The sequence below is a fragment of the Salmo trutta genome, chromosome 1, assembly GCF_901001165.1.
Source record: "Salmo trutta chromosome 1, fSalTru1.1, whole genome shotgun sequence".
NCBI lineage: Eukaryota > Metazoa > Chordata > Actinopteri > Salmoniformes > Salmonidae > Salmo > Salmo trutta.
Genome location: NC_042957.1, coordinates 73,271,205 through 73,295,657, shown reverse-complemented (window position 1 = coordinate 73,295,657; position 24,453 = coordinate 73,271,205). Strand labels below are relative to the sequence as shown.

Here is a 24,453-nt window from a genome sequence, read left to right as displayed (position 1 = left end):
GGGACCAGAAGTCCTCACAAGGATAGTAAAACAAGGAACATTTTGCCAGTCCCCACAAGAAAAAAATGACTATTTTAGGCTTAGAGGTTAGGTTTAGGGTTACAATTAGGGTTAAGGTCAGGGGTTAGGGAAAATAGGATTTTGAATGGGAATCAATTGTTTGGTCCCCAAAGGAGAGTAAAACAAATGTGTGTGTTATGTGGTCGAACCAGCAAAGGGTGCAGTGTGTGCTTACAGGCTTCTTGTCCTCCACCTCCCGGATGCTGAGGTTCTCCAGTGGAATGATCCCTCTGGGCTCTTTGTCCTATAGGACAGAAACATGGAAGTTAAGATGAATCTGTTAAGATGAACCTGTTAAGAGGACAGAAACATGGAAGTTAAGATGAACCTGTTAAGGACTGCTGTGGGACATGGCTTAAAATACAGACAGCAAAATGTGGCGTTACAAAAGGGATATTACACTACAAAATGTGGCGGTTACTAAAGGGATATTACACTACAAAATGTGGTGGTTATTAAAGGGATATTACACTACAAAATGTGGTGGTTATTAAAGGGATATTACACTGCAAAATGTGGTGGTTATTAAAGGGATATTACACTACAAAATGTGGTGGTTACTAAAGGGATATTACACTACAAAATGGGTTGTTATTAAAGGGATATTACACTACAAAATGGGTTGTTATTAAAGGGATATTACACTAGAACATGTGGTGTTACTAAAGGGATATTACACTACAAAATGTGGCGGTTACTAAAGGGATATTACACTACAAAATGGGTTGTTATTAAAGGGATATTACACTACAAAATGGGTTGTTATTAAAGGGATATTACACTGCAAAATGTGGTGTTACTAAAGGGATTTTACACTACAAAATGTGGCGGTTACTAAAGGGATATTACACTACAAAATGTGGTGTTACTAAAGGGATATTACACTACAAAATGTGGTGTTACTTAAGGGATTTTATACTACAAAATGTGGTGTTACTAAAGGGATTTTACACTACAAAATGTGGTGTTACTAAAGGGATTTTACACTACAAAATGTGGTGTTACTAAAGGGATTTTACACTACAAAATGTGGTGTTACTAAAGGGATTTTACACTACAAAATGTGGTGTTACTAAAGGGATTTTACACTACAAAATGTGGTGTTACTAAAGGGATATTACACTACAAAATGTGGTGTTACTAAAGGGATATTACACTACAAAATGTGGTGTTACTAAAGGGATTTTACACTACAAAATGTGGTGTTACTAAAGGGATATTACACTACAAAATGTGGCGGTTACTAAAGGGATATTACACTACAAAATGTGGTGTTACTAAAGGGATATTACACTACAAAATGTGGTGTTACTAAAGGGATTTTATACTACAAAATGTGGTGTTACTAAAGGGATTTTACACTACAAAATGTGGTGTTACTAAAGGGATTTTACACTACAAAATGTGGTGTTACTAAAGGGATATTACACTACAAAATGTGGTGTTACTAAAGGGATTTTACACTACAAAATGTGGTGTTACTAAAGGGATTTTACACTACAAAATGTGGTGTTACTAAAGGGATATTACACTACAAAATGTGGTGTTACTAAAGGGATTTTACACTACAAAATGTGGTGTAACTAAAGGGATTTTACACTACAAAATGTGGTGTTACTAAAGGGATATTACACTATATTATATTTTATTGTGAATGGAATATCCCTGTTAATGACATTACTCTGAATAATTATTTTACATTTACATAGTCATTTAACAGACACTCTTATCCAGAGCGGGTTTTATTTATTTATTATTTTTTTTACAGGAGGGTTACAGCAGCAATTAGGGTTAAGAGCCTTGCTCAAGGGCACATCTACAGATTTTTCACTTAGTCAGCTCGGGGCATTGAACCAGCAACGTTTCGGTTACTGGCCCAACGTTCTTAACCGCTAGGCTACCTGCCACCGATGAATACACAGTAGAGCAGTGAACGAGTACACAAACAGAACAGGTGTGACAATGTGTTGTAACTTGCAACTGTAATATCCATCATAATAGCCATGTGTGTATGTGTGCCTGTTGCAGACATTTAACTTGTTATGGATAGGGGGCAGTATTTTCACGGCCGGATAAAAAATATGCATTCACGGCCGGATAGAATATGCATATAATTAGTAGCTTTGGACAGAAAACACTCCAAAGTTTCTAAAACTGTTTGAATGGTGTCTGTGAGTATAACAGAACTCAAATGGCAGGCCAAAACCTGAGAAGATTCTGTACAGGAAGTACCCTGTCTGACCATTTCTTGGCCTTCTTTGTCATCTCTATCCAAAACAAAGGATCTCTGCTGTAACGTGACATTTTCTAAGGCTCCCATAGGCTCTCAGAAGGCGCCAGAACGTTGAATGATGACTCTGCAGGCCATGGCTGAAAAACAGTAGCGCATTTGGTAAGTGGTCGATCTGAGAACAATGAGACAGGTGCGTGCGTGCACGTGAAGAGTCCATTTTAGATTTTGAGTCTTTGAACGGAAAGGACGTCTCCCGGTCGGAATATTATCGCTTTTTTACGAGAAAAATCGCATAAAAATTGATTTTAAACAGCGTTTGACATGCTTCGAAGTACGGTAATGGAATATTTTGAATTTTTTTTGTCACGATACGCGTCCGTGCGTCACCCTTCGGATAGTGTCTTGAACGCACGAACAAAACGCCGCTATTTGGATATAACTATGGATTATTTGGAACCAAAACAACATTTGTTGTTGAAGTAGAAGTCCTGGGAGTGCATTCTGACGAAGAACAGCAAAGGTAATCCAATTTTTCTTATAGTAAATCTGAGTTTGGTGAGTACCAAACTTGGTGGGTGTCAAATTAGCTAGCCCGTGATGGCGAGCTATCTACTCAGAATATTGCAAAATGTGCTTTCACCGAAAAGCTATTTTAAAATCGGACACCGCGATTGCATAAAGGAGTTCTGTATCTATAATTCTTAAAATAATTGTTATGTTTTTTGTGAACGTTTATCGTGAGTAATTTAGTAAATTCACCGGAAGTGTTCGTGGGAATGCTAGTTCTGAACGTCACATGCTAATGTAAAAAGCTGGTTTTTGATATAAATATGAACTTGATTGAACAAAACATGCATGTATTGTATAACATAATGTCCTAGGAGTGTCATCTGATGAAGATCATCAAAGGTTAGTGCTGCATTTAGCTGTGGTTTTGGTTTTTGTGACATTATATGCTAGCTTGAAAAATGGGTGTGTGATTATTTCTGGCTGGGTACTCTCCTGACATAATCTAATGTTTTGCTTTCGTTGTAAAGCCTTTTTGAAATCGGACAGTGTAGTTAGATAAAGGAGAGTCTTGTCTTTAAAATGCTGTGAAATAGTCATATGGTTTGAAAAATTGAAGTTTTCGGATTTTCGAGGAGTTTGTATTTCGCGCCACGCCTTATCATTGGATATTGGAGCGGTGTTCCGTTAGCGGAACGTCTAGATGTAAGAGTTAAGATATATTGAATTGAACATGATAACTGATGGCTCCCGTTCCAGTCCAGTACTTACAGTGGTGTACTCAAAGTAATACAGAGTTGTACTTACAGTGGTGTACTCAAAGTAATACAGACAGTTGTACTTACAGTGGTGTACTCAAAGTAATACAGACAGATGTCCTTACAGTGGTGTAGTCAAAGTAATACAGACAGATGTACTTACAGTGGTGTACTCAAAGTAATACAGACAGTTGTACTTACAGTGGTGTACTCAAAGTAATACAGACAGTTGTACTTACAGTGGTGTACTCAAAGTAATACAGACAGTTGTACTTACCGTGGTGTACTCAAAGTAATACAGACAGTTGTACTTACAGTGGTGTACTCAAAGTAATACAGACAGTTGTACTTACAGTGGTGTACTCAAAGTAATACAGACAGTTGTACTTACAGTGGTGTACTCAAAGTAATACAGACAGTTGTACTTACAGTGGTGTACTCAAAGTAATACAGACAGTTGTACTTACAGTGGTGTACTCAAAGTAATACAGACAGTTGTCCGTGAGAATGAACCATCTTCTCTTCCAGGTCTTGACGCGTCCCCCTGAGGAATAGAGAGACGGTGTTAGCCAGACTCAGGGGGGAGAGAGAGAAAGAGAGGGATGGGCACCGGGCAGCGGAGGGCAGAGCAGCAGACAGGCACACAGACAGACGCATGGATAGACAGACAGGCAGATAACAGGTATAGAACTACAACTCCCATCTCCCTACATTCCCCATCAAGCACCGTACAGTACCATGCTCCTCCGGCAACCCACACATAGCATCTAGACTACCAGTTATTCTACTCTACATGAGAGAGAAGCATGAGATTACAGAGGAGTTCTGTTGACTAAACTGGGCTTTGATAAGACCAAGGAATTCTGTAATCGCCTTTTTACACTATTGTGCCGACCTGTTGGCTCCGATATGTTCTTTTCACATTTTCCTTTCAGAACGGTTCCAGCAACTATGGTGGATGCATAACCGGGCCAGCTCAGTACAGCTTGGTTAGGCTCGGCTCTGTAGTGAAAAGCCCTTAGCCTTATAGATTAGACAGAGCAGTATATCATGTTTAATACTGTCTGAAACCTGAGTGTTCATTTTAACTGTCCTACCTCTCCTCCGTAGTTCCTCAGTATAGCTGACTCAGGACTTACAGTCTCTCAGAGTAGACACCTTCTAAAGAAGATCAACAGCCTCTCAGAGTAGACACCTTCTAAAGGACATAAACAGCCTCTCAGAGTAGACAACTTCTAAAGGACATAAACAGCCTCTCAGAGTAGACACCTTCTAAAGAAGATCAACAGCCTCTCAGAGTAGACACCTTCTAAAGGACATAAACAGCCTCTCAGAGTAGACACCTTCTAAAGGAGATAAACAGCCTCTCAGAGTAGACACCTTCTAAAGAAGATCAACAGCCTCTCAGAGTAGACACCTTCTAAAGGACATAAACAGCCTCTCAGAGTAGACACCTTCTAAAGGACATAAACAGCCTCTCAGAGTAGACAACTTCTCAAGGAGATCAATAGCTGGGATATAAAACCAAACACTTGTTAAAGTTTAGACCTCCAAGAGTTAATGAGATCCTACTATGGGGAATGTGAAATAGTACTACTAACAATTGTCTCAAATTCTTTGCTTCTTTCACACCTGGCGGGGTGTCTCTGGTTAACTCAGCTGCTCAGTGATCTGTGGCAGACCCCCGACCCCACCGCCACTCCCACTTCCTGTTAGGGAGAAACCTGATCACAGCAGCAGACGGCAGCTAGCTCACGCTGGGAGGAAGAGATGCCGATAAACAGCGTCAGGGGGGGCAGGAAACTGGAGCTAGCCTGGAGCTATGCTAGTAGGCTACTCACTCTATGGGCCCCTCTGGCTGGAACTTCCTGTTTTAACTAGTAAAGGGCAAGTCGTTAAATACACTATGGAAGATTAGTTGCTAATGTCATGTCACAGAGTTTTGTCTTGAATATTGGCCCTATTCACAGAGATATGATATAAACACCAGTCAATGTATTGTCTGAAGACACCTTTCTGTCCAATTAGGTCGTTTCTGGACAATATTTCTGTCCGTTTAAGAGACCCCTTTTGCCTCCTCTAAGTCTAAATACCCTCCATCAAAACTAAATGGTATGGATACAACGTGTACATGGACACACACCGACATGCTCCAGGAGAAAACACGATATATACCATTTTTGATTAAAGACAAATCAACACGATGACAAAAATGCATGTCTGGCTGTTCTATGTCTGGCTGTTCTATGTCTGGCTGTTCTATGTCTGGCCCTACTGAAAGTGCCAAGGTAGTTGAGCTGTTACACCACCACCAATGTTAGTATGAAGACACTAAGAAAACCCATCTACCAAGACAGAAGAGCAGTGTTGTGGACACCATCTAAAAGAAGAGCAGTGTTGTGGACACCATCTAACAGAAGAGCAGTGTTGTGGACACCATCTAACAGAAGAGCAGTGTTGTGGACACCATCTAACAGAAGAGCAGTGTTGTGGAAACCATCTAACAGAAGAGCAGTGTTGTGGACACCATCTAACAGAAGTGTTGATCACAACAGGCCAGAAAAGACACACTTGTATTGATCATATAGCAGCGATGCTAATGTATATGATCACCTATCACACTACAAAGGTCATGAGAGGGCACTTAAACACTCGCCGTCCCGATATCCACATACCAGCACACTTCTTAGTATGAAACAATGGAGGCTGCTGATGGGAGGAAGGCTCATAATAATGTCTGGAACGGAGCCAATGGAATGGCATCAAACACATGGAAACCATGGAAACCATATGTTTGATGTATTTGATACCATTCCACCGATTCCGCTCCAGCCATTAACATGAGCCCGTCCTCCCCAATTAAGGTGCCACCAACCTCCTGTGGTATTGGGCAGGTATTCTAAGTAGTGGGCTAGTATGGACATTGGAACATGACCACAAACACGTTCTCCTTGCCTCCATTTTGTCACTGTGTTATTGTCATCTTGTCCTCGGAACGTGACTTATGAATGTTGAAATGACACTTGACACACAGAGTCATGTAGAGACAAATGGCAGAATCTCACAGCTGATGATATGACAGTTGATTGGCTTGGAGGAGAATGTGAGTGATTGATGATTGGTTGACCACTTCAGTTCCTGTCAGTCACTCAGAGAGTGAGGACCCTGGCAAAAAAATGTCCCAGACAAAGGCGGCTTTGCCCGAGGAGATTTTTGTTGGGCGGTGCCGGCAGGTCAGGGGGGTGCCGGGCTGGGGAGGAGTGGAGGAGGAGCGATCGCCCAAGGACAGGGGGGTCAGAACAGTGAAGGTTAGGAGGGACCTGGGTCATGTTTAATAATGAGAGAATGTTTTGAAATGGAGTGAAACCGTGAGGTACTGTAACAGCTGAATTTGTTCAATAAGAAAGCAGATTTTTGTTTTGCAATGCTGTGGCCCCACTGAACATGACCCAGGATATTTTCAGCACTCGTCTCTCTCGACCACCAGCTTCAAGTCAGATAAAATAGATTTTATAATTGTATCATACTGTGATTAACAGGGGAAACTTGGTTGTCAAAATTCCTTTTAAATTGATGAGGAAGACCTCAGGATTTACATGACAAGTAAAATGTGCTATCCTTGGTCCTATGTGATGATTCAATCTCTATTACTAAACACACTAGCTAGAATGTAGCCTATATTCTAAACACTAATCATATAGTGCACTTCTGCATTGTTCCATAGATAGCACCCAGTCCCCACTCCCCTCCTAACCTCCCCTTCTCAACACACATCCCCCATTCTCCATTCTCCCCACACCCACCTCACTGCAGTCCAGTCCAGCACCACACCAGACCAGACCTGGGATCACAGTAGTTGTTTTCTTTCAAATACTTTGAGCGTTCGAGTGATCCTGCCTGGAGGGTTTTGAACTTTTGGTTCCATTGTGCCAGGTGCCAGGCAAGCTCAATCAAGCGCTGCTGAAGTATTTAGAAGAAAACAAATGTTATTTGAACCCATGTCTGCACCAGGCCAAAGCCAGACTGGGCCAAAGCCAGACCGGACCAAAGCCAGACCGGACCAAAGCCAGACCGGGCCAAAGCCAGACCAGGCCAAAGCCAGACCAAAGCCAGACCGGGCCAAAGCCAGACCGGGCCAAAGCCAGACCAAAGCCAGACCAGGCCAAAGCCAGACCAGGCCAAAGCCAGACCAGACCAAAGCCAGACCAGGCCAAAGCCAGACCAGGCCAAAGCCAGACCAGGCCAAAGCCAGACCATCCCCCTTCAGGTCCATGAACAGCATGACAGAGAGAGCAGAGCTGGAGCCAGTTGGTGTAGCTGCAGTATTCCCCTCATATGATCCCATTAAAGAGTTAACAACAGCAGACATTGTTCTTGACAGCCAGAACTTCTGAGAAGGAGAGTTCTAAAATGATTTAATATTCACAATCTAAAATGCTGGTAAATTTTCAATAGGTTCCTAAATGGTAGCTAATTGGTTGCTAATTCAAAACTATTTAGATTCGTAGATCTGTCTTCAAACCCTTTGTCGTGCTCTCTCTAGAAAGAGGAATACTGCAGCCCGCCAAAACACAGAGACTGAAAAGGTAAATCACCACAGCATAACAGACTCTTCACTACGGCGGTCACAAAACAGAATGGCCACCATGTTGTTCCCCGAGCGGCCTAACCAGGCAAAGCACCTAGCAACCGCCCGGCGACCAATACAGAGAGAGAGAGAAGCACGTGGACAAACCACCAGCTCAATGGAAGACCAACAAACATACAAACATTCAATTAATACTAGATTCAGTCGATGATGGCAGAACAAGGAAACCCAACAGCAACAAAATCCACAAATAACAAACAAAAATCGTTCAAAGCGTAGAACGGAAATAAATGAAGGAGAACGGAAGCAATGGCGGACCACCGAAAGCACCGGAGAGCTGAGAAGATGGACTAGTTTTTGGGAAGAGCAGATGTACATACCTCCTGAGGAAAGACAACAGCCAAAATCATGGAGCAAACAAACAAACGAGGAAGAAAAAGAAAACAAAAATCAAATTAAATATAAAAAAATCATAGCACCACTTCTTGCTCATCTGATTGGAGGAGTGGCTCGATGCACTGGTTTACAATGTTGGCACTCGGAGGAACAGGCCTTCGAAAAGGCATTTTGATATTTAGTAAATTCATCAGGTTACATGGTTATATTATCAGATTTGATGAAAACTGATCAGTCTTATTTAGATTAATGATGGCTAATGATGGCTATTTCTCAATATAAAGCTCTGGGTTAAGAGGAGTTATCCTGCAGTACATTACAACCACCAGATGGGGCTTCTGCTCACCCCAAATCATTTGAGTTCAATGCATTGTTACACTGGTGCCAACTTGTGTAAAGCAACGCATTGCACAGCACCTCCTCTAGGGTCCCAGTTCTTTAAGGCCAATTATTTCATCTTCCACCCAAATTAGTAGAACCTGAATGTCAATATTCACAGTTATGTATCACTGGAGTGTGATTGGAGACTTCTTCATGTTACTGGAAGGGTGGGAAAGACTCACACTGATTAAGGGTTTCAATTCAAGTTCAGGGTCCTGTTCATTAGGCACCAAATGGGAGAAAACGGAACGAAACAGCGAGGCACTACCTGGACTTGTCCAATAAGAAACGCATATGTTCATTTTCCGTTGCAAAACATTTTGTGCCTAATGAACATGGCCCAGATCATTGTGAATTTATATCAGAGTCATTGTGAATTCATCCAAACAGAGATCCACTGGGAAGCAGACAGGGTGGAGAAATAGGAAGTCCCTACGTCTTGGATAGATCACAGGACATAATGTGGTTCTCTTTGCTGGAAGACTGATCATTGGGATGTCCTGTAAGAGTCATTGTAATATTAGAGGGGAAGGAAGCGTCGTCGTCGTGTGTTCACTGGTTTATACTCCACTGTGCAGGTTGTCCCTCTATGTACAGGATGTGCATCCGTCCGTCTGTCTGTGTATCATGTGTAGGTATGAGTGTGTGTACGTGTATGTGTGAGTGAGTGAGTGTATGAATATGCCTAGTCGTGCATTATTGAAAGCCCTCCACATGTGGTCGTCTGATCTCAGGGCCTCATCCATAATGCATTGGGGGTGGGCAGGGGCCCCTCAAATACTGTATATGGACTGAACACACAATCACACTTTGTCTCACACACACACACACACACACACACACACACACACACACACACACACACACAGTCTGAGATGGGCCCATTGGTCAGTATGTAGACCTCTGTTTCAGTCTGATAGAATCCATCACACCTTCCTTACCATGGTAGACAGTCATAAACACAGTCATCGATGGGCACAGCAATATTGGTGAGGATTGGAGAGATTACAGACCTTTGGGATTTGTAACTGTACAACAGTTATTTCAACATTAGTTCAATGCTTCAATGTTATTTAAATGTTCTTAAGGTTATTTTAGCGTCTGGTCCCACTCACCCAGTTTAAGCAGCCAGCCCTCCCGGTCTGGGTTAAAGAAGGTGTGTGTGAGATCGTTCCCGTCGTCCTCAGGGATTTTGAAGGGCTCGTTCTTGATGCTGTCATACAGGTTCTGTGGGGAGGAGAGAATAACACTTAGACTTGAGGACAGAGAGATGGAGAGGAAGGTAGAGGACCCCTGGGGCAGGGGATCTGATGGGATCAGGAGTGAGATGGAGGGATGGACAGAGAGATGGAGAGGAAGGTAGAGGACCCCTGGGGCAGGGGATCTGATGGGATCAGGAGTGAGATGGAGGGATGGACAGAGAGATGGAGAGGAAGGTAGAGGACCCCTGGGGCAGGGGATCTGATGGCATCAGGAGTGAGATGGAGGGATGGACAGAGAGATGGAGAGGATGGTAGAGGACCCCTGGGGCAGGGGATCTGATGGCATCAGGAGTGAGATGGAGGGATGGACAGAGAGATGGAGAGGAAGGTAGAGGTCCCCTGGGGCAGGGGATCTGATGGGATCAGGAGTGAGATGGAGGGATGGACAGAGAGATGGAGAGGAAGGTAGAGGACCCCTGGGGCAGGGGATCTGATGGGATCAGGAGTGAGATGGAGGGATGGACAGAGAGATGGAGAGGCCTCGTTGATGTCTCTGTTTACACACCCTGAGCAGGTCCTCTGGAAGGTCTCCTCCATCGTTGATTCCTCTGTTCATAGAGATGAAGCGCTCCACCGCTGGCTTGTCCTTCACGTTGGGGTTGTGGAGGCTGGTGTTCAGCATGATGATGGCAAACGACAGGATGTAACAGGTGTCTGGAGAAAAACACACACACACACACACACACACACACACACACACACACACACACACACACACACACACACACACACACACACATACATACAGACACACACAAGTATTCAGGTACACATTTGCAATTTGGGACTCCAACATTGTCATACAGATAGATGCCTGGACACAGTCCCAGAAACAAAAGGTACTGTCTCCATTACAACCAAAACACTGTTATTGGACACTTGAATATAGGAGTGGATTTGTATTTTTTCACCAGAGTGATTGATGGTCAGCTGCAGTGCAAATATAAAGTGATACCACGACAACGTCTGATAAGATTCTCCGGGACAATAGGATCAAAAATGTAAATGACTGGAGCTTAAAGGACAGGGGACTAGATTCAGAGACCATGTTAAGGAAGAGAGTAAGGTGGACCGGCATGAAAGAGTGTGTCGGTCGCTAAGTGTGTGTGTGTCGCTCAGTTTGTGTGTGTGTCGCTAAGTGTGTGTGTCGCTCAGTGTGTGTGTGTGTGTGTGTCTGTGTTGCTCAGTGTGTGTGTGTGTGTGTGTGTGTGGCTCAGTGTGTGTGTGTGTGTGTCGCTCAGTGTGTGTGTCACTCAGTGTGTGTGTGTGTCGCTAAGTGTGTGTGTCGCTCAGTGTGTTTGTGTGTCGCTCAGTGTGTGTGTGTGTGTGTGTGTGTGTGTGTGTGTGTGTTGCTCAGTGTGTGTGTGTGTGTGTGGCTCAGTGTGTGTGTGTGTCTGTGTCGCTCAGTGTGTGTGTGTGTGTCGCTCAGTGTGTGTGTCACTCAGTGTGTGTGTGTGTCGCTAAGTGTGTGTGTCGCTCAGTGTGTGTGTGTGTCGCTCAGTGTGTGTGTGTGTTGCTCAGTGTGTGTGTGTGTGTGTCGCTCAGTGTGTGTCACTCAGTGTGTGTGTGTCTCTGTGTGTGTGTGTGTGTGTGTGTGTGTGTGTGAGAGAGTAAGTGCCTTTGTGCATGCATGCATGCGTGTATCTGTGTGCAGTGTGTACATACATGTGTGTGTGGTGTGTGCATACGTGTGTGTGTGTGTGTGTGTGTGTGTGTGTGTGTGTGTGTGTGTGTGTGTACATGTGTGTAAGCAGGCGTGTGCAGAGAGACAATGTGGTCAGAGGTTGGCTGACACAGCCGTAGCACTTTCCATTATCTGTCCTGTTTGTCTCAGAGAGAGAAGACCATGAATTATTCACATCCATCTGCATCCATGTAACAAGCAGCCGTCTGCCATGGACATAATGTCCCTGTGAACACACCAAACACCCTTCCAGTAAACACCGCACCAGGCCTGGGTTCACACACCCCACCAGGCCTGGGTTCACACACCCCACCACGCCTGGGTTCACACACCGCACCAGGCCTGGGTTCACACACCGCACCAGGCCTGGGTTCACACACCGCACCAGGCCTGGGTTCACACACCCCACCAGGCCTGGGTTCACGCACCCCACCAGGCCTGGGTTCACGCACCGCACCAGGCCTGGGTTCACGCACCGCACCAGGCCTGGGTTCACGCACCGCACCAGGCCTGGGTTCACGCACCCCACCAGGCCTGGGTTCACACACCGCACCAGGCCTGGGTTCACATACCGCACCAGGCCTGGGTTCACATACCGCACCAGGCCTGGGTTCACGCACCGCACCAGGCCTGGGTTCACGCACCGCACCAGGCCTGGGTTCACGCACCGCACCAGGCCTGGGTTCACGCACCGCACCAGGCCTGGGTTCACATACCCCACCAGGCCTGGGTTCACGCACCGCACCAGGCCTGGGTTCACGCACCGCACCAGGCCTGGGTTCACATACCCCACCAGGCCTGGGTTCACGCACCGCACCAGGCCTGGGTTCACGCACCGCACCAGGCCTGGGTTCACGCACCGCACCAGGCCTGGGTTCACGCACCGCACCAGGCCTGGGTTCACGCACCGCACCAGGCCTGGATTCACGCACCCCACCAGGCCTGGGTTCACGCACCGCACCAGGCCTGGGTTCACGCACCGCACCAGGCCTGGGTTCACGCACCGCACCAGGCCTGGGTTCACGCACCGCACCAGGCCTGGGTTCACGCACCGCACCAGGCCTGGGTTCACGCACCGCACCAGGCCTGGATTCACACACCCCACCAGGCCTGGGTTCACACACCGCACCAGGCCTGGGTTCACACACCGCACCAGGCCTGGGTTCACATGCTATTAGAAATCTTTCAAATACTTTTAGTGTTTGCTTTTGTCTGTCTAGAGTACCAGGTGGGAGGGGTTTGGAGTATTGGGACTATTCTATTGGTCCATAAAGCCAGGCAAGCTCAATCAAGCGCAGATTAAGTATTTTAAATGACTTTGAATAGTATTTGAACCCAGGTCTGCGCTTCACCATGCCTGCTAAATACAGCAGGAACAATACTCCTACAATGGCATTCTATTGTACCTGCACACTGGAGAATGACACCTTCCTCTTTGAAAAGTGGATCAGTGAACACAGACTTGTTGGAGTGGGATACCCTATAACAGGTATACAGTAACTTCAGATATAACAAATATCCACTCATACCGTATATCCACTCATACCGTATATCCACTCATACCGTATATCCACTCATACCGTATATCCACTCATACCGTATATCCACTTTTCAAAGAGGAAGGTGTCATTCTCCAGCGTGCAGGTACAATAGAATGCCATTGTAGGAGTATTGTTCCTGCTGTATTTAGCAGGCATGGTGAAGCGCAGACCTGGGTTCAAATACTATTCAAAGTCATTTAAAATACTTAATCTGCGCTTGATTGAGCTTGCCTGGCTTTATGGACCAATAGAATAGTCCCAATACTCCAAACCCCTCCCACCTGGTACTCTAGACAGACAAAAGCAAACACTAAAAGTATTTGAATACCATATATGCACTCATACTGTATATCCACTCATCACTCATACCGTATATCCACTCATACCGTATATCCATTCATACCGTATATCCACTAATACCGTATATCCACTCATACCGTATATCCACTCATACCGTATATCCACTCATACCGTATATCCACTCATACCGTATATCCACTCATACCGTATATCCCCTCATACCGTATATCTACTCATACCGTATATCCACTCATACCGTATATCCACTCATACCGTATATCCCCTCATACCGTATATCTACTCATACCGTATATCCACTCATACCGTATATCCACTCATACCGTATATCCACGCATACCGTATATCCACTCATACCGTATATCCACTCATACCGTATATCCACTCATACCGTATATCCACTCATACCGTATATCCACTCATACCGTATATCCCCTCTCCGCTTCACTCTCGGTAGAAAATTCAAATTGTGGGTCAGAAAGCAAAACCCCTGGTTTAACCCTTCAATTGCCCATCACCATGACAGGTGGTAACCCTAGCTCTAACAATGCTTTAGTGTAAATGGCGTTGACCCTTCACTACATGCCTGTGGTCCTACCTGTCGACTGGAAGACGCCAGGGTTACACTGGCAGTATCTCTGGGCGAAAGCCTCCATCATGCGGTCGATCTTCTGGGCCTCGCCAGGCAGCCGGAAGCTCCACAGGAACTGTCTGTCAGGGGAGGAGAAAGAGAGGTCCGTCAGCAATACCATCTATCAACTACTAACTTTGGGTAAATACCAAATGGCACTCTATTTCCTACATAGTGCACTTCTTTTGACCAGTAGGTTGATACACATATCTAGATGACTAAAAGCCTTTGTTATCTACTGATGAGGGTGTGAAAGTGGGACCATTGTTTCTCATGTAAAGTAAGTAAGCCTTGTCTGAGCCAGAACAACTCCTGTTTGCTTTATCTAACTTAATGAAATGCACTGACTGGAAGTCGCTTTATCTAACTTAGTGAAATGCACTGACTGGAAGTCGCTTTATCTAACTTAGTGAAATGCACTGACTGGAAGTCGCTTTATCTAACTTAGTGAAATGCACTGACTGGAAGTCGCTATGGTTAAGAGTTTCTGCTAAATGACCAAGATGTAAACGGTCAAAAGTATTGCACTCTATCGGGAATTCGGCTGCTAACTTGTTGGTCCAGTGATACACAAGTCTACTTCTTGTTTCTGTAGTGAGGCAGCTTGATGTACAAGTACACACCCTAGACAGGAGGACAGTCCATCTCCTGTTTCTGTACGGGTGGTGCCAGAATAACAACCTATCCCTCAACATAACCAAGACAAAGGAGATGATTGTGGACTACAGGAAAAGGAGGACCGAGCACATCTACATTCTCATCGACGGGGCTGTAGTGGAGCAGGTTGAGAGCTTCAAATTCCTTGGTGTCCACATCACCAACAAACTAGAATGGTCCAAGCACACCAAGACAGTCGTGAAGAGGGCACGACAAAGCCTGTTCCCCTTCAGGAAACTAAAAAGATTGGCATGGGTCCTGAGATCCTCAAAAGGTTCTACAGCTGCAACATCGAGAGCATCCTGACTGGTTACATCACTGCCTGGTACGGTAATTGCTCAGCCTCTGACTGCAAGGTACTACAGAGGGTAGTGCGTACGGCCCAGTACATCACTGGGGCTAAGCTGCCTGCCATCCAGGACCTCTAAACCAGGCGGTGTCAGAGGAAGGCCCTAAAAATGGTCAAAGACCCCAGCCACCCCAGTCATAGACTGTTCTCTCTACTACCGCATGGCAAGCGGTACTGGAGTGCCAAGTCTAGGACAAAAAAGGCTTCTCAACAGTTTTTACCCCCAAGCCATAAGACTCCTGAACAGGTAATCAAATGGCTACCTGGACTATTTGCATTGTGTGCCCCCCCCCCCCAACCCCTCTTTTACACTGCTGCTACTCTCTGTTTATCATATATGCATAGTCACTTTAACTATACATTCATGTACATATGTACATACTACCTCAATTGGTCCGACCAACCAGTGCTCCAGCACATTGGCTATCCGGGCTATCTGCATTGTGTCCCACCACCCACCACCCGCCAACCCCTCTTTTACGCTACTGCTACTCTCTGTTCATCATATATGCATAGTCACTTTAACCATATCTACATGTACATACTACCTCAATCAGCCTGACTAACCGGTGTCTGTATATAGCCTCGCTAATTTTATACCCTCGCTACTGTATATAGCCTCGCTACTGTTTTTCACTGTCTTTTTACTGCTGTTTTTATTTCTTTACTTACCTATTGTTCACCTAATACCTTTTTTGCACTATTGGTTAGAGCCTGTAAGTAAGCATTTCACTGTAAGGTCTACACCTGTTGTTTTCGGCGCACGTGACAAATAAACTTTGATTTGATTTGTAGAGTGAAGCAGTCTGATGTACAGGATGCTAGTCTATAACCTGTTTATGTAGTAAGGCTGTTTGATGTACAGGTACACCTCCTAGACAGGATGCTAGTCTATATCCTGTTTCTGTAGTAAGGCTGTTTGATGTACAGGTACATCTCCTAGACAGGATGCTAGTCTACATCCTGTTTCTGTAGTAAGGCTGTTTGATGTACAGGTACACCTCCTAGACAGGATGGTAGTCTATATCCTGTTTCTGTAGTAAGGCTGTTTGATGTACAGGTACACCTCCTAGACAGGATGGTAGTCTATATCCTGTTTCTGTAGTAAGGCTGTTTGATGTACAGGTACACCTCCTAGACAGGATGGTAGTCTATATCCTGTTTCTGTAGTAAGGCTGTTTGATGTACAGGTACACCTCCTAGACAGGATGCTAGTCTATATCCTGTTTCTGTAGTAAGGCTGTTTGATGTACAGGTACACCTCCTAGACAGGATGGTAGTCTATATCCTGTTTCTGTAGTAAGGCTGTTTGATGTACAGGTACACCTCCTAGACAGGATGGTAGTCTATATCCTGTTTCTGTAGTAAGGCTGTTTGATGTACAGGTACACCTCCTAGACAGGATGGTAGTCTATATCCTGTTTCTGTAGTAAGGCTGTTTGATGTACAGGTACACCTCCTAGACAGGATGCTAGTCTATATCCTGTTTCTGTAGTAAGGCTGTTTGATGTACAGGTACACCTCCTAGACAGGATACAAGTCTATCTCAAGACCTCAAGTGCGTGCTGTTGTATTGTGAATATTGTCATTCATAAAAAACATATTGTCCCTATAGGAGCTGTGCCTGTGTGAGATGATTTAATGGAAGAGAGAGATATAAACTGGTTAAAGTTTTGGCAGTGACACAATAACCCAAATATCTAATGATTAATAGCAACGTTAGGTAACTACAGGACAATGCTATATCAGGAGGATAATGACAACGTTAGGTAACTACAGGACAATGCTATATCAGGAGGATAATGACAACATTAGGTAACTATAGGTCAATGCTATATCAGGAGGATAATAACAACGTTAGGTAACTATAGGACAATGCTATATCAGGAGGATAATGACAACATTAGGTAACTATAGGTCAATGCTATATCAGGAGGATAATGACAACGTTAGGTAACTATAGGACAATGCTATATCAGGAGGATAATGACAACGTTAGGTAACTATAGGACAATGCTATATCAGGAGGATAATGACAACGTTAGGTAACTATGGGACAATGCTATATCAGGAGGATAATGACAACGTTAGGTAACTATAGGACAATGCTATATCAGGAGGATAATGACAACGTTAGGTAACTATAGGATAATGCTATATCAGGAGGATAATGACAACGTTAGGTAACTATAGGACAATGAAATATCAGGAGGATAATGACAACGTTAGGTAACTATAGGACAATGCTATATCAGGAGGATAATGACAACGTTAGGTAACTATAGGACAATGCTATATCAGGAGGATAATGACAATGTTAGGTAACTATAGGACAATGCTATATCAGGAAGAGGTTGTGATAGAAGTCTGTGCTTCGGCTCTCTGGAGAGTCAGAGACGTTTTAAGTGTGTGTGTGTGTGTGTGTGTGTGTGTGTGTGTGTGTGTGTGTGTGTGTGTGTGTGCGTGTGATTTGTAGGAGCAATTTGTACGGGGTGGGGGGTGGTTATAAAGCCCCACTGGGAGGCTCTTACCTCAGGGCCTGGACCAGGTTCAGGTCGGTGAATTCATGGAGCTCCACAAAGTCATGGAGGACCTGGAGGTTGAACTCATCTCTGTAGGGAAAATAATAGAATAAGTTTAGTAATGATTTTCTGAAATCATTGTTCAATTATTTGAGTGTAGAGACACAGACACAAAAAATGACAAATACACAGACATTTAGACACACAGCCAGACACACAAATGCACGTACACACACACGCATGTATATGCTCACACAATCAATAAAAACTGGGGGAGGGACACACACACACACACACACACACACACACAAGGTGACACCTCTATCATGACATCACTCTTCTTGACATCTGTGGCCTTTGGAGTTAGTGATACTCCCCCTGAGATAGACAGCAGGCCTCCCAGGACCTATCCCTGACAGCCCTGGGGGATTCCTGACCAATCAGGGAGAGCACACACACAGTCTGCCCCTCCCCCACTGGAATCAGAAATCTCTTTATACCAATTGGACAGAGCAGAGCATCCATGACGATATCTGGGTAGTGTTCATGCCCTAATGAACACAACTCAGCTCTCCATTTCCTGGTCTGGCTTGTCGACTAGCCGACCACACCCAGGCTGTAGCACTTTAAGGTAGGCAATGCACCCAGGGTAATAACACACACAACGCACAGCCATTGGGTGTTGCCTGTTATATGGCTTTGAATTAATATAAAAGATGGTATTTCTTCAGGAGAGACTAAACTTTTACAGTTTTTTCAGCTTCAGCCAACATTCCAGGAATTTTAGGTACTTAACATTATTTAGAATGGATGAAGTGGAAATCAAAGTCAGACGGACTGTGAAGGAATCAACGTCTCTGTTTTGAGGTCTGAGGGTCTAGATGTGGATCTAATAAAGGCTGTTGGGGGAAAAGGGCGTTGGGGGAAAGGGCGTTGGGGGAAAGGGCGTTGGGGGAAAGGGCGTTGGGGGGAAAGGGGATGTGCCTGACCTGACAGAGGAAAGGAGGTGATCTGGAAATGGGACATCTTTGACAGGAAGGAAGTGACGTCCTTCTGAACCACACAACACACACAGAAACACAAACATGACAAACACACACACACCCCCCTCCCCTCCCCCTGACACAACCACATAGAGACGTAGCATGCATCTTGCCCCCCCCTCCCCTCCCCCTGACACAACCACATAGAGACGTAGCATGCATCTTGCCCCCCCCCTCCCCTCCCCCTGACACAACCACATAGAGACGTAGCATGCATCTTGCCCCCCCTCCCCTCCCCCTGACACAACCACATAGAGACGTAGCATGCATCTTGCCCCCCCCTCCCCTCCCCCTGACACAACCACATAGAGACGTAGCATGCATCTTGCCCCCCCCTTCCCCTCCCCCTGACACAACCACATAGAGACGTAGCATGCATCTTGCCCCCCCCCCTCCCCCTGACACAACCACAGAGACGTAGCATGCATCTTGCCCCCCCCCTCCCCTCCCCCTGACACAACCACTTTGAGACGTAGCATGCATCTTGCCCCCCCTCCCCCTGACACAACCACTTTGAGACGTAGCATGCATCTTGCCCCCCCTCCCCTCCCCCTGACACAACCACATAGAGACGTAGCATGCATCTTGCCCCCCCCCTCCCCTCCCCCTGACACAACCACTTTGAGACGTAGCATGCATCTTGCCCCCCCCCTCCCCCTGACACAACCACTTTGAGACGTAGCATGCATCTTGCCCCCCCCCCTCCCCCTGACACAACCACTTTGAGACGTAGCATGCATCTTGCCCCCCCCCCCCCCTCCCCCTGACACAACCACATAGAGACGTAGCATGCATCTTGCCCCCCACTGACCTCTCTCCAAGGTAGTCTCCGATGGCTGTCTTGTTTAGCCCCTCCCCCTTGTACAGGAACTGGGCGATGTCATCGCTGGTGTGCTTAAGCAGGTCGTTCTCAATCAGGAACTTAATTCCCTGAGAAAATACAACATACATCCCGTGTCAGACCCTCGTTACAAAGGGGGCGTTCCAGGTCGTATTGTTTGTAGCCATGCAGCGCATATCAAAAGATTGAAATCATATTTTAGCTAAATCGGGGGTAACCCCGACCGGGACTCAAACACGGGTACGATCCATACCATAATGTCAAGAGGATGGAACCTCCTGATTGATGAGGTTGCTAGGCGTTTGGTTAAGGTCACTACAATTGTTATTGTGGTTCCTGAAACGTCAAACACTTCTCCACACATTGTCAGATCTGAGAGTTGACTCAGTGGTAATGTAAAAAACCCACAACCTGGAACAGCATTAGTATATCAAACCCACAGGACACCTTCAGAATGTCTATTTCCCTCCAATTCAACTCTGAACCTGGAAGCCAGTTGCACTGCCTTGTTTCCTTGTTCCCCTCTAACCAGAGACTGATTTAGACCTGGGACACCCGGTGGGTGGAATAATGATCAGGTAGAACAGAGAACCAGCAGGCTCCTGACCTCGTAGGGTAAGATGTGAATAACCCTGCGCTGGGACTCCCAAACTCATCGTAGCACTAAGATCATATTTCGTGCATTTAGTTTCAATAGAATGAAGCAGATGTTGGTGCTGCGATGCTTTTGGGAAACCAGCCCATGTCTATTTGATACTCACCTTTTTAGGGTCCATGTTGAATTTCTTTCGGCCCATGGCCACTTGTTTATTCCTCTGCATGTTTTTCCTGCAACGTTAAATCAAATAGAATCAAATCAAATTGTATTTGTCACATGCGCGGAATACAACAGGTGTTTTGTGAAATGCTTACTTACAAGAACTTAACCAGAGTGAGAAAATATTTGCTAAATAAACTAAAGTAAAAGAAAAAAGTAACACAATAAATAACAATAAGGAGGCTATATACAGGGGGTACCGGTACTGAGTCAATGTGAGGGGGTACCAATACTGAGTCAATGTGAGGGGGTACAGGTACTGAGTCAATGTGAGGGGGTACCGGTACTGAGTCAATGTGAGGGGGTACAGGTACTGAGTCAATGTGAGGGGGTACCGATACTGAGTCAATGTGAGGGGGTACCGGTACTGAGTCAATGTGAGGGGGTACCGGTACTGAGTCAATGTGAGGGGCTACCAATACTGAGTCAATGTGAGGGGGTACCGATACTGAGTCAATGTGAGGGGGTACCGGTACTGAGTCAATGTGAGGGGGTACAGGTACTGAGTCAATGTGAGGGGGTACAGGTACTGAGTCAATGTGAGGGGGTACTGGTACTGAGTCAATGTGAGGAGGTACCGATACTGAGTCAATGTGAGGGGCTACCGGTACTGAGTCAATGTGAGGGGCTACATGTTAGTCCAGGTAATTCAGGTCATATGTACATGTAGGTAGGGGTAAAGTGACTATGCATAGATAATAAACAGAGAGTAGCAGTAGGGTAAAAAAGGGGGTCAATGCAAATAGTCCAGGTAGCCATTTGATTAATATGAAATTAATTAGAGACACATTATTATTGTATCCCCCATACGTGATGCTGTCAGGGCTGGTTTCCTGGATACAGATTAAGGCTAGTCCTGCACTACAAAACACTTTCAGTGGAGATATTCCATTGAGCATGCTCTTCAGTCCAGCACTAGGCATAATCAGGGTCTGGGAAACCAGCCCCAAGAATAAGTGTTTGTGTGATGCCATGTAAATATAAACTTTGTCCAAAGAGAGAAAAAGTATATTGGAATTTGTCTTTTCATTTCAAATCACACACATTGATCTCCATGATCTATTTACCCATCTCACATTGGGTCAATATTATGTATTCATTCACTTATTAATTAAAATAATACTTTCATGAATTGAACATGTTGTCATCAGCTTGGCAGTTAAAACTGCTCCAATGGGCCACTGATGACAACATTTAAGATGAAATGGTGACTCAACAATAAGCATGATGGGAAAAGGCCATTTCTCAGACCTGGAGCGTAGAGAGGTCAAAGTCTACTCCGTTTTCACCGTCACCATGCTTACGTCACCTTGCCCCGGCTAGCCAAAGGTCACCAGACTTCCTCTTTGATGAATTATTTTCCCCAGCATTCCTTTGGCTATAGTCATTGGGAACTACAGTACTCCCCAGCGTCAGTTATAACAGATCACCACTATTGAACAACGGCCCATCTCCAAAGCTATAGGAGTTGGTTATTCACAGAAACAACCGTTTCACCACCTGATTGTCTCTGACACATGGATTGGTAAAGTCTCAGATGACTCAGAAAGCGAGCTCGTTATACAATTTAGTAAATGGCCAGAGCAAACGAAAGTACATGTCTGAAAAAAAAGTGGGTGGTGGAATGGGGTCCCCCTCAAGTTGAGTACCCCACGGCCCACACTCCAAAGTACCCTTCACTTCTTCCCTCCCTAGGGACCCTCCATTGTCTGCTCTACCCAAACATCTGTGCATTATTGAATAGCCCTCCCATCATGGTGGGCGTGGCTGATCAAACATTTAAAAGCACTAGTCAGTGTGTGTGTGTGTGTGTGTGTGTGTGTGTGTGTGTGTGTGTGTGTGTGTGGCGGTGTGATTGTGTGTGTGAGCAAGTGTGTGTGTGTGAGCACGTGCCTGTGCGTGCATGTGTGCGCGTGGTGTTTTGGGGAGGGGAAGAGGGTTGGTACTATCTGGACATTAAGGTATAAATATTTAACAACAGTCATTTGCTAAATTAATGGAATACAAACAACAAAGCAATTTGGAATGTCAGAGATAGGAGATGGTAAGTAACCCTGAAGAACCTTAAAAAAAACCTAAGGAACCCTGAAGAACCCTAAGGAACCAGAAGGAACTCTGAAGAACCCTAAAAAACCCAAGGAACCCTGAAGAACCATAAGGAACCCCAAGGAAATCTGATTCCATACTGTTACACACTCACCTCTCCTCTGTGGAACCCAGGTTCTCGATCTCACTGGTCACTTCTGCGATCTCATTCTTCAGACGCTGGAAATTAGAGAGAGGGGGTGAGGACCAAACACACAGAGCATTACGCTCAGTCTGCTGTCCCAGGACAGATTGTGAGGTTCCAGAACATTCTATTTCTCCTCCAGACCCATCAGTGCCCAGTCTGTGCCCACTGCTGCCACCATGCAGTCTCCCCATAACCCTAACCAATACTGACACTAACCACTCCAATCTAATATCAACTGGATGTGTACGTGCCCTGCAGCAGGTCTGTCTTTCTCCCCAAACACTTTCTTCTTTACAAACCACATTAAAAGGGAGGAACATTGGTGAATGACCTCCAAACACATGGAGTAGGGAGCAGGACATTTGATTATTTTGGGGTTATGTTTGGGAGATTAATGGAGATATACAGCTCTGTGAGAGCCCAGTTCCAGAGAGGGAGGGGAGAGGGAGGGTCAGGACCCCATACGAGGGTGAAACAGGGTGGAGACTGGAGGGGGAAACTACGTCATGATGGCATGGGGACAGACACAGCTAATAAAGAGAGGGCGTCAGATCTCTCGTCCTCCTGTGTTGTCATCACAGCCAGCCAGGCCAGGGGATGCTAGAGTGTCACATGGACCATGTCACTGAGAATGACCGGGGTCACCAGACACACCACAGCGGTCACCAGTGCTTTGCACTCTTGGTAGGACTAGCCTGGATAAATAAAGGTAAATGAAAGGAAAGATGAGATACCATGGAGAGGCAAAGTTACATTTTAGTGCAAGAAATACATGTATTAATGAACCTCCCTGCCTTGATATGAGCTTCATTGACTGACACAGTAGATGAAGGGTGGATGAAGGACTCTGCTTGTCTCATGGGAACTTAGCTAACCCCATTCTGGCTGGGTGTGTGAGGAGTGACACCAAATGAAATGATCTAGTCATTTTACAGCTCTTAATGCTCTTCCAAGACCTGGGTTCAAATAGTATTTGTCTTTCAAATTCCTTGCTCAATCAAACACTCCTAGTATTTGAAAGAAAACAAATCCTATTTGACCCAGGTCTGACTTTTCTTGCCCTATTAATCTACTGTTAGTCCCCTTACTGCTCACACTCCGTCAACCACTAAATAGTACACAAACAACTAGCTAGGCTCCATCTCAAGATAGTCAGGGTACTAAAGGCTGTCCTGCACTTAGTGGGGGAAATGCCACATTCTTCATGGGCCATAATATCTGGAGGATATATTCAGTCTCTTTGCAGTGAGGGGCATCTGGAGGATTAAGGCAGGGGTAGAGCTAACTGGCAGGTGAAGTCAATATTTCATCAAAAAGCAGAGGAGAGGACAGACAGAGCCTGCTGGGTCAACATAAAAAGGGTTGAGAAACCTCCCCACACACACACACACACACACACACACACAACTCTCTCCTCCTCCCCACACACACACACACACACACACACACACACACACACACACACACACACAACTCTCTCCTCCTCCCCACACACACACACACACACACACACACACACAACTCTCTCCTCCTCCCCACACACACACACACACACACACACACACACACACACACACACACACACACACACACACACACACACACACACCTCTCTCCTCCTCCTCCCCCCAC

The 24,453-nt window shown here is 45.4% G+C and overlaps 1 protein-coding gene across 3 annotated transcripts in view; it reads right to left on the bottom strand.

Annotated features, from left to right (window-relative positions):
• Nucleotides 1-24,453, bottom strand: part of LOC115207325 (cytohesin-1) — a 109,178-nt gene that overhangs the window by 7,336 nt on the left and 77,389 nt on the right. For 2 of the 3 annotated variants that reach the window (XM_029774351.1, XM_029774343.1), the window contains exons 3-11: nt 22,789-22,853; nt 20,533-20,599; nt 19,742-19,860; nt 17,897-17,977; nt 14,327-14,439; nt 10,691-10,839; nt 10,038-10,150; nt 4,026-4,104; nt 236-304 (exon numbers count right to left, since the gene is read on the bottom strand). In XM_029774351.1, coding sequence (XP_029630211.1) covers nt 236-304; nt 4,026-4,104; nt 10,038-10,150; nt 10,691-10,839; nt 14,327-14,439; nt 17,897-17,977; nt 19,742-19,860; nt 20,533-20,599; nt 22,789-22,853 — 855 coding nt within the window. The remainder of the gene's footprint in view (nt 1-235; nt 305-4,025; nt 4,105-10,037; nt 10,151-10,690; nt 10,840-14,326; nt 14,440-17,896; nt 17,978-19,741; nt 19,861-20,532; nt 20,600-22,788; nt 22,854-24,453) is intronic. The other variant, XM_029774336.1, reaches the window with a different exon arrangement.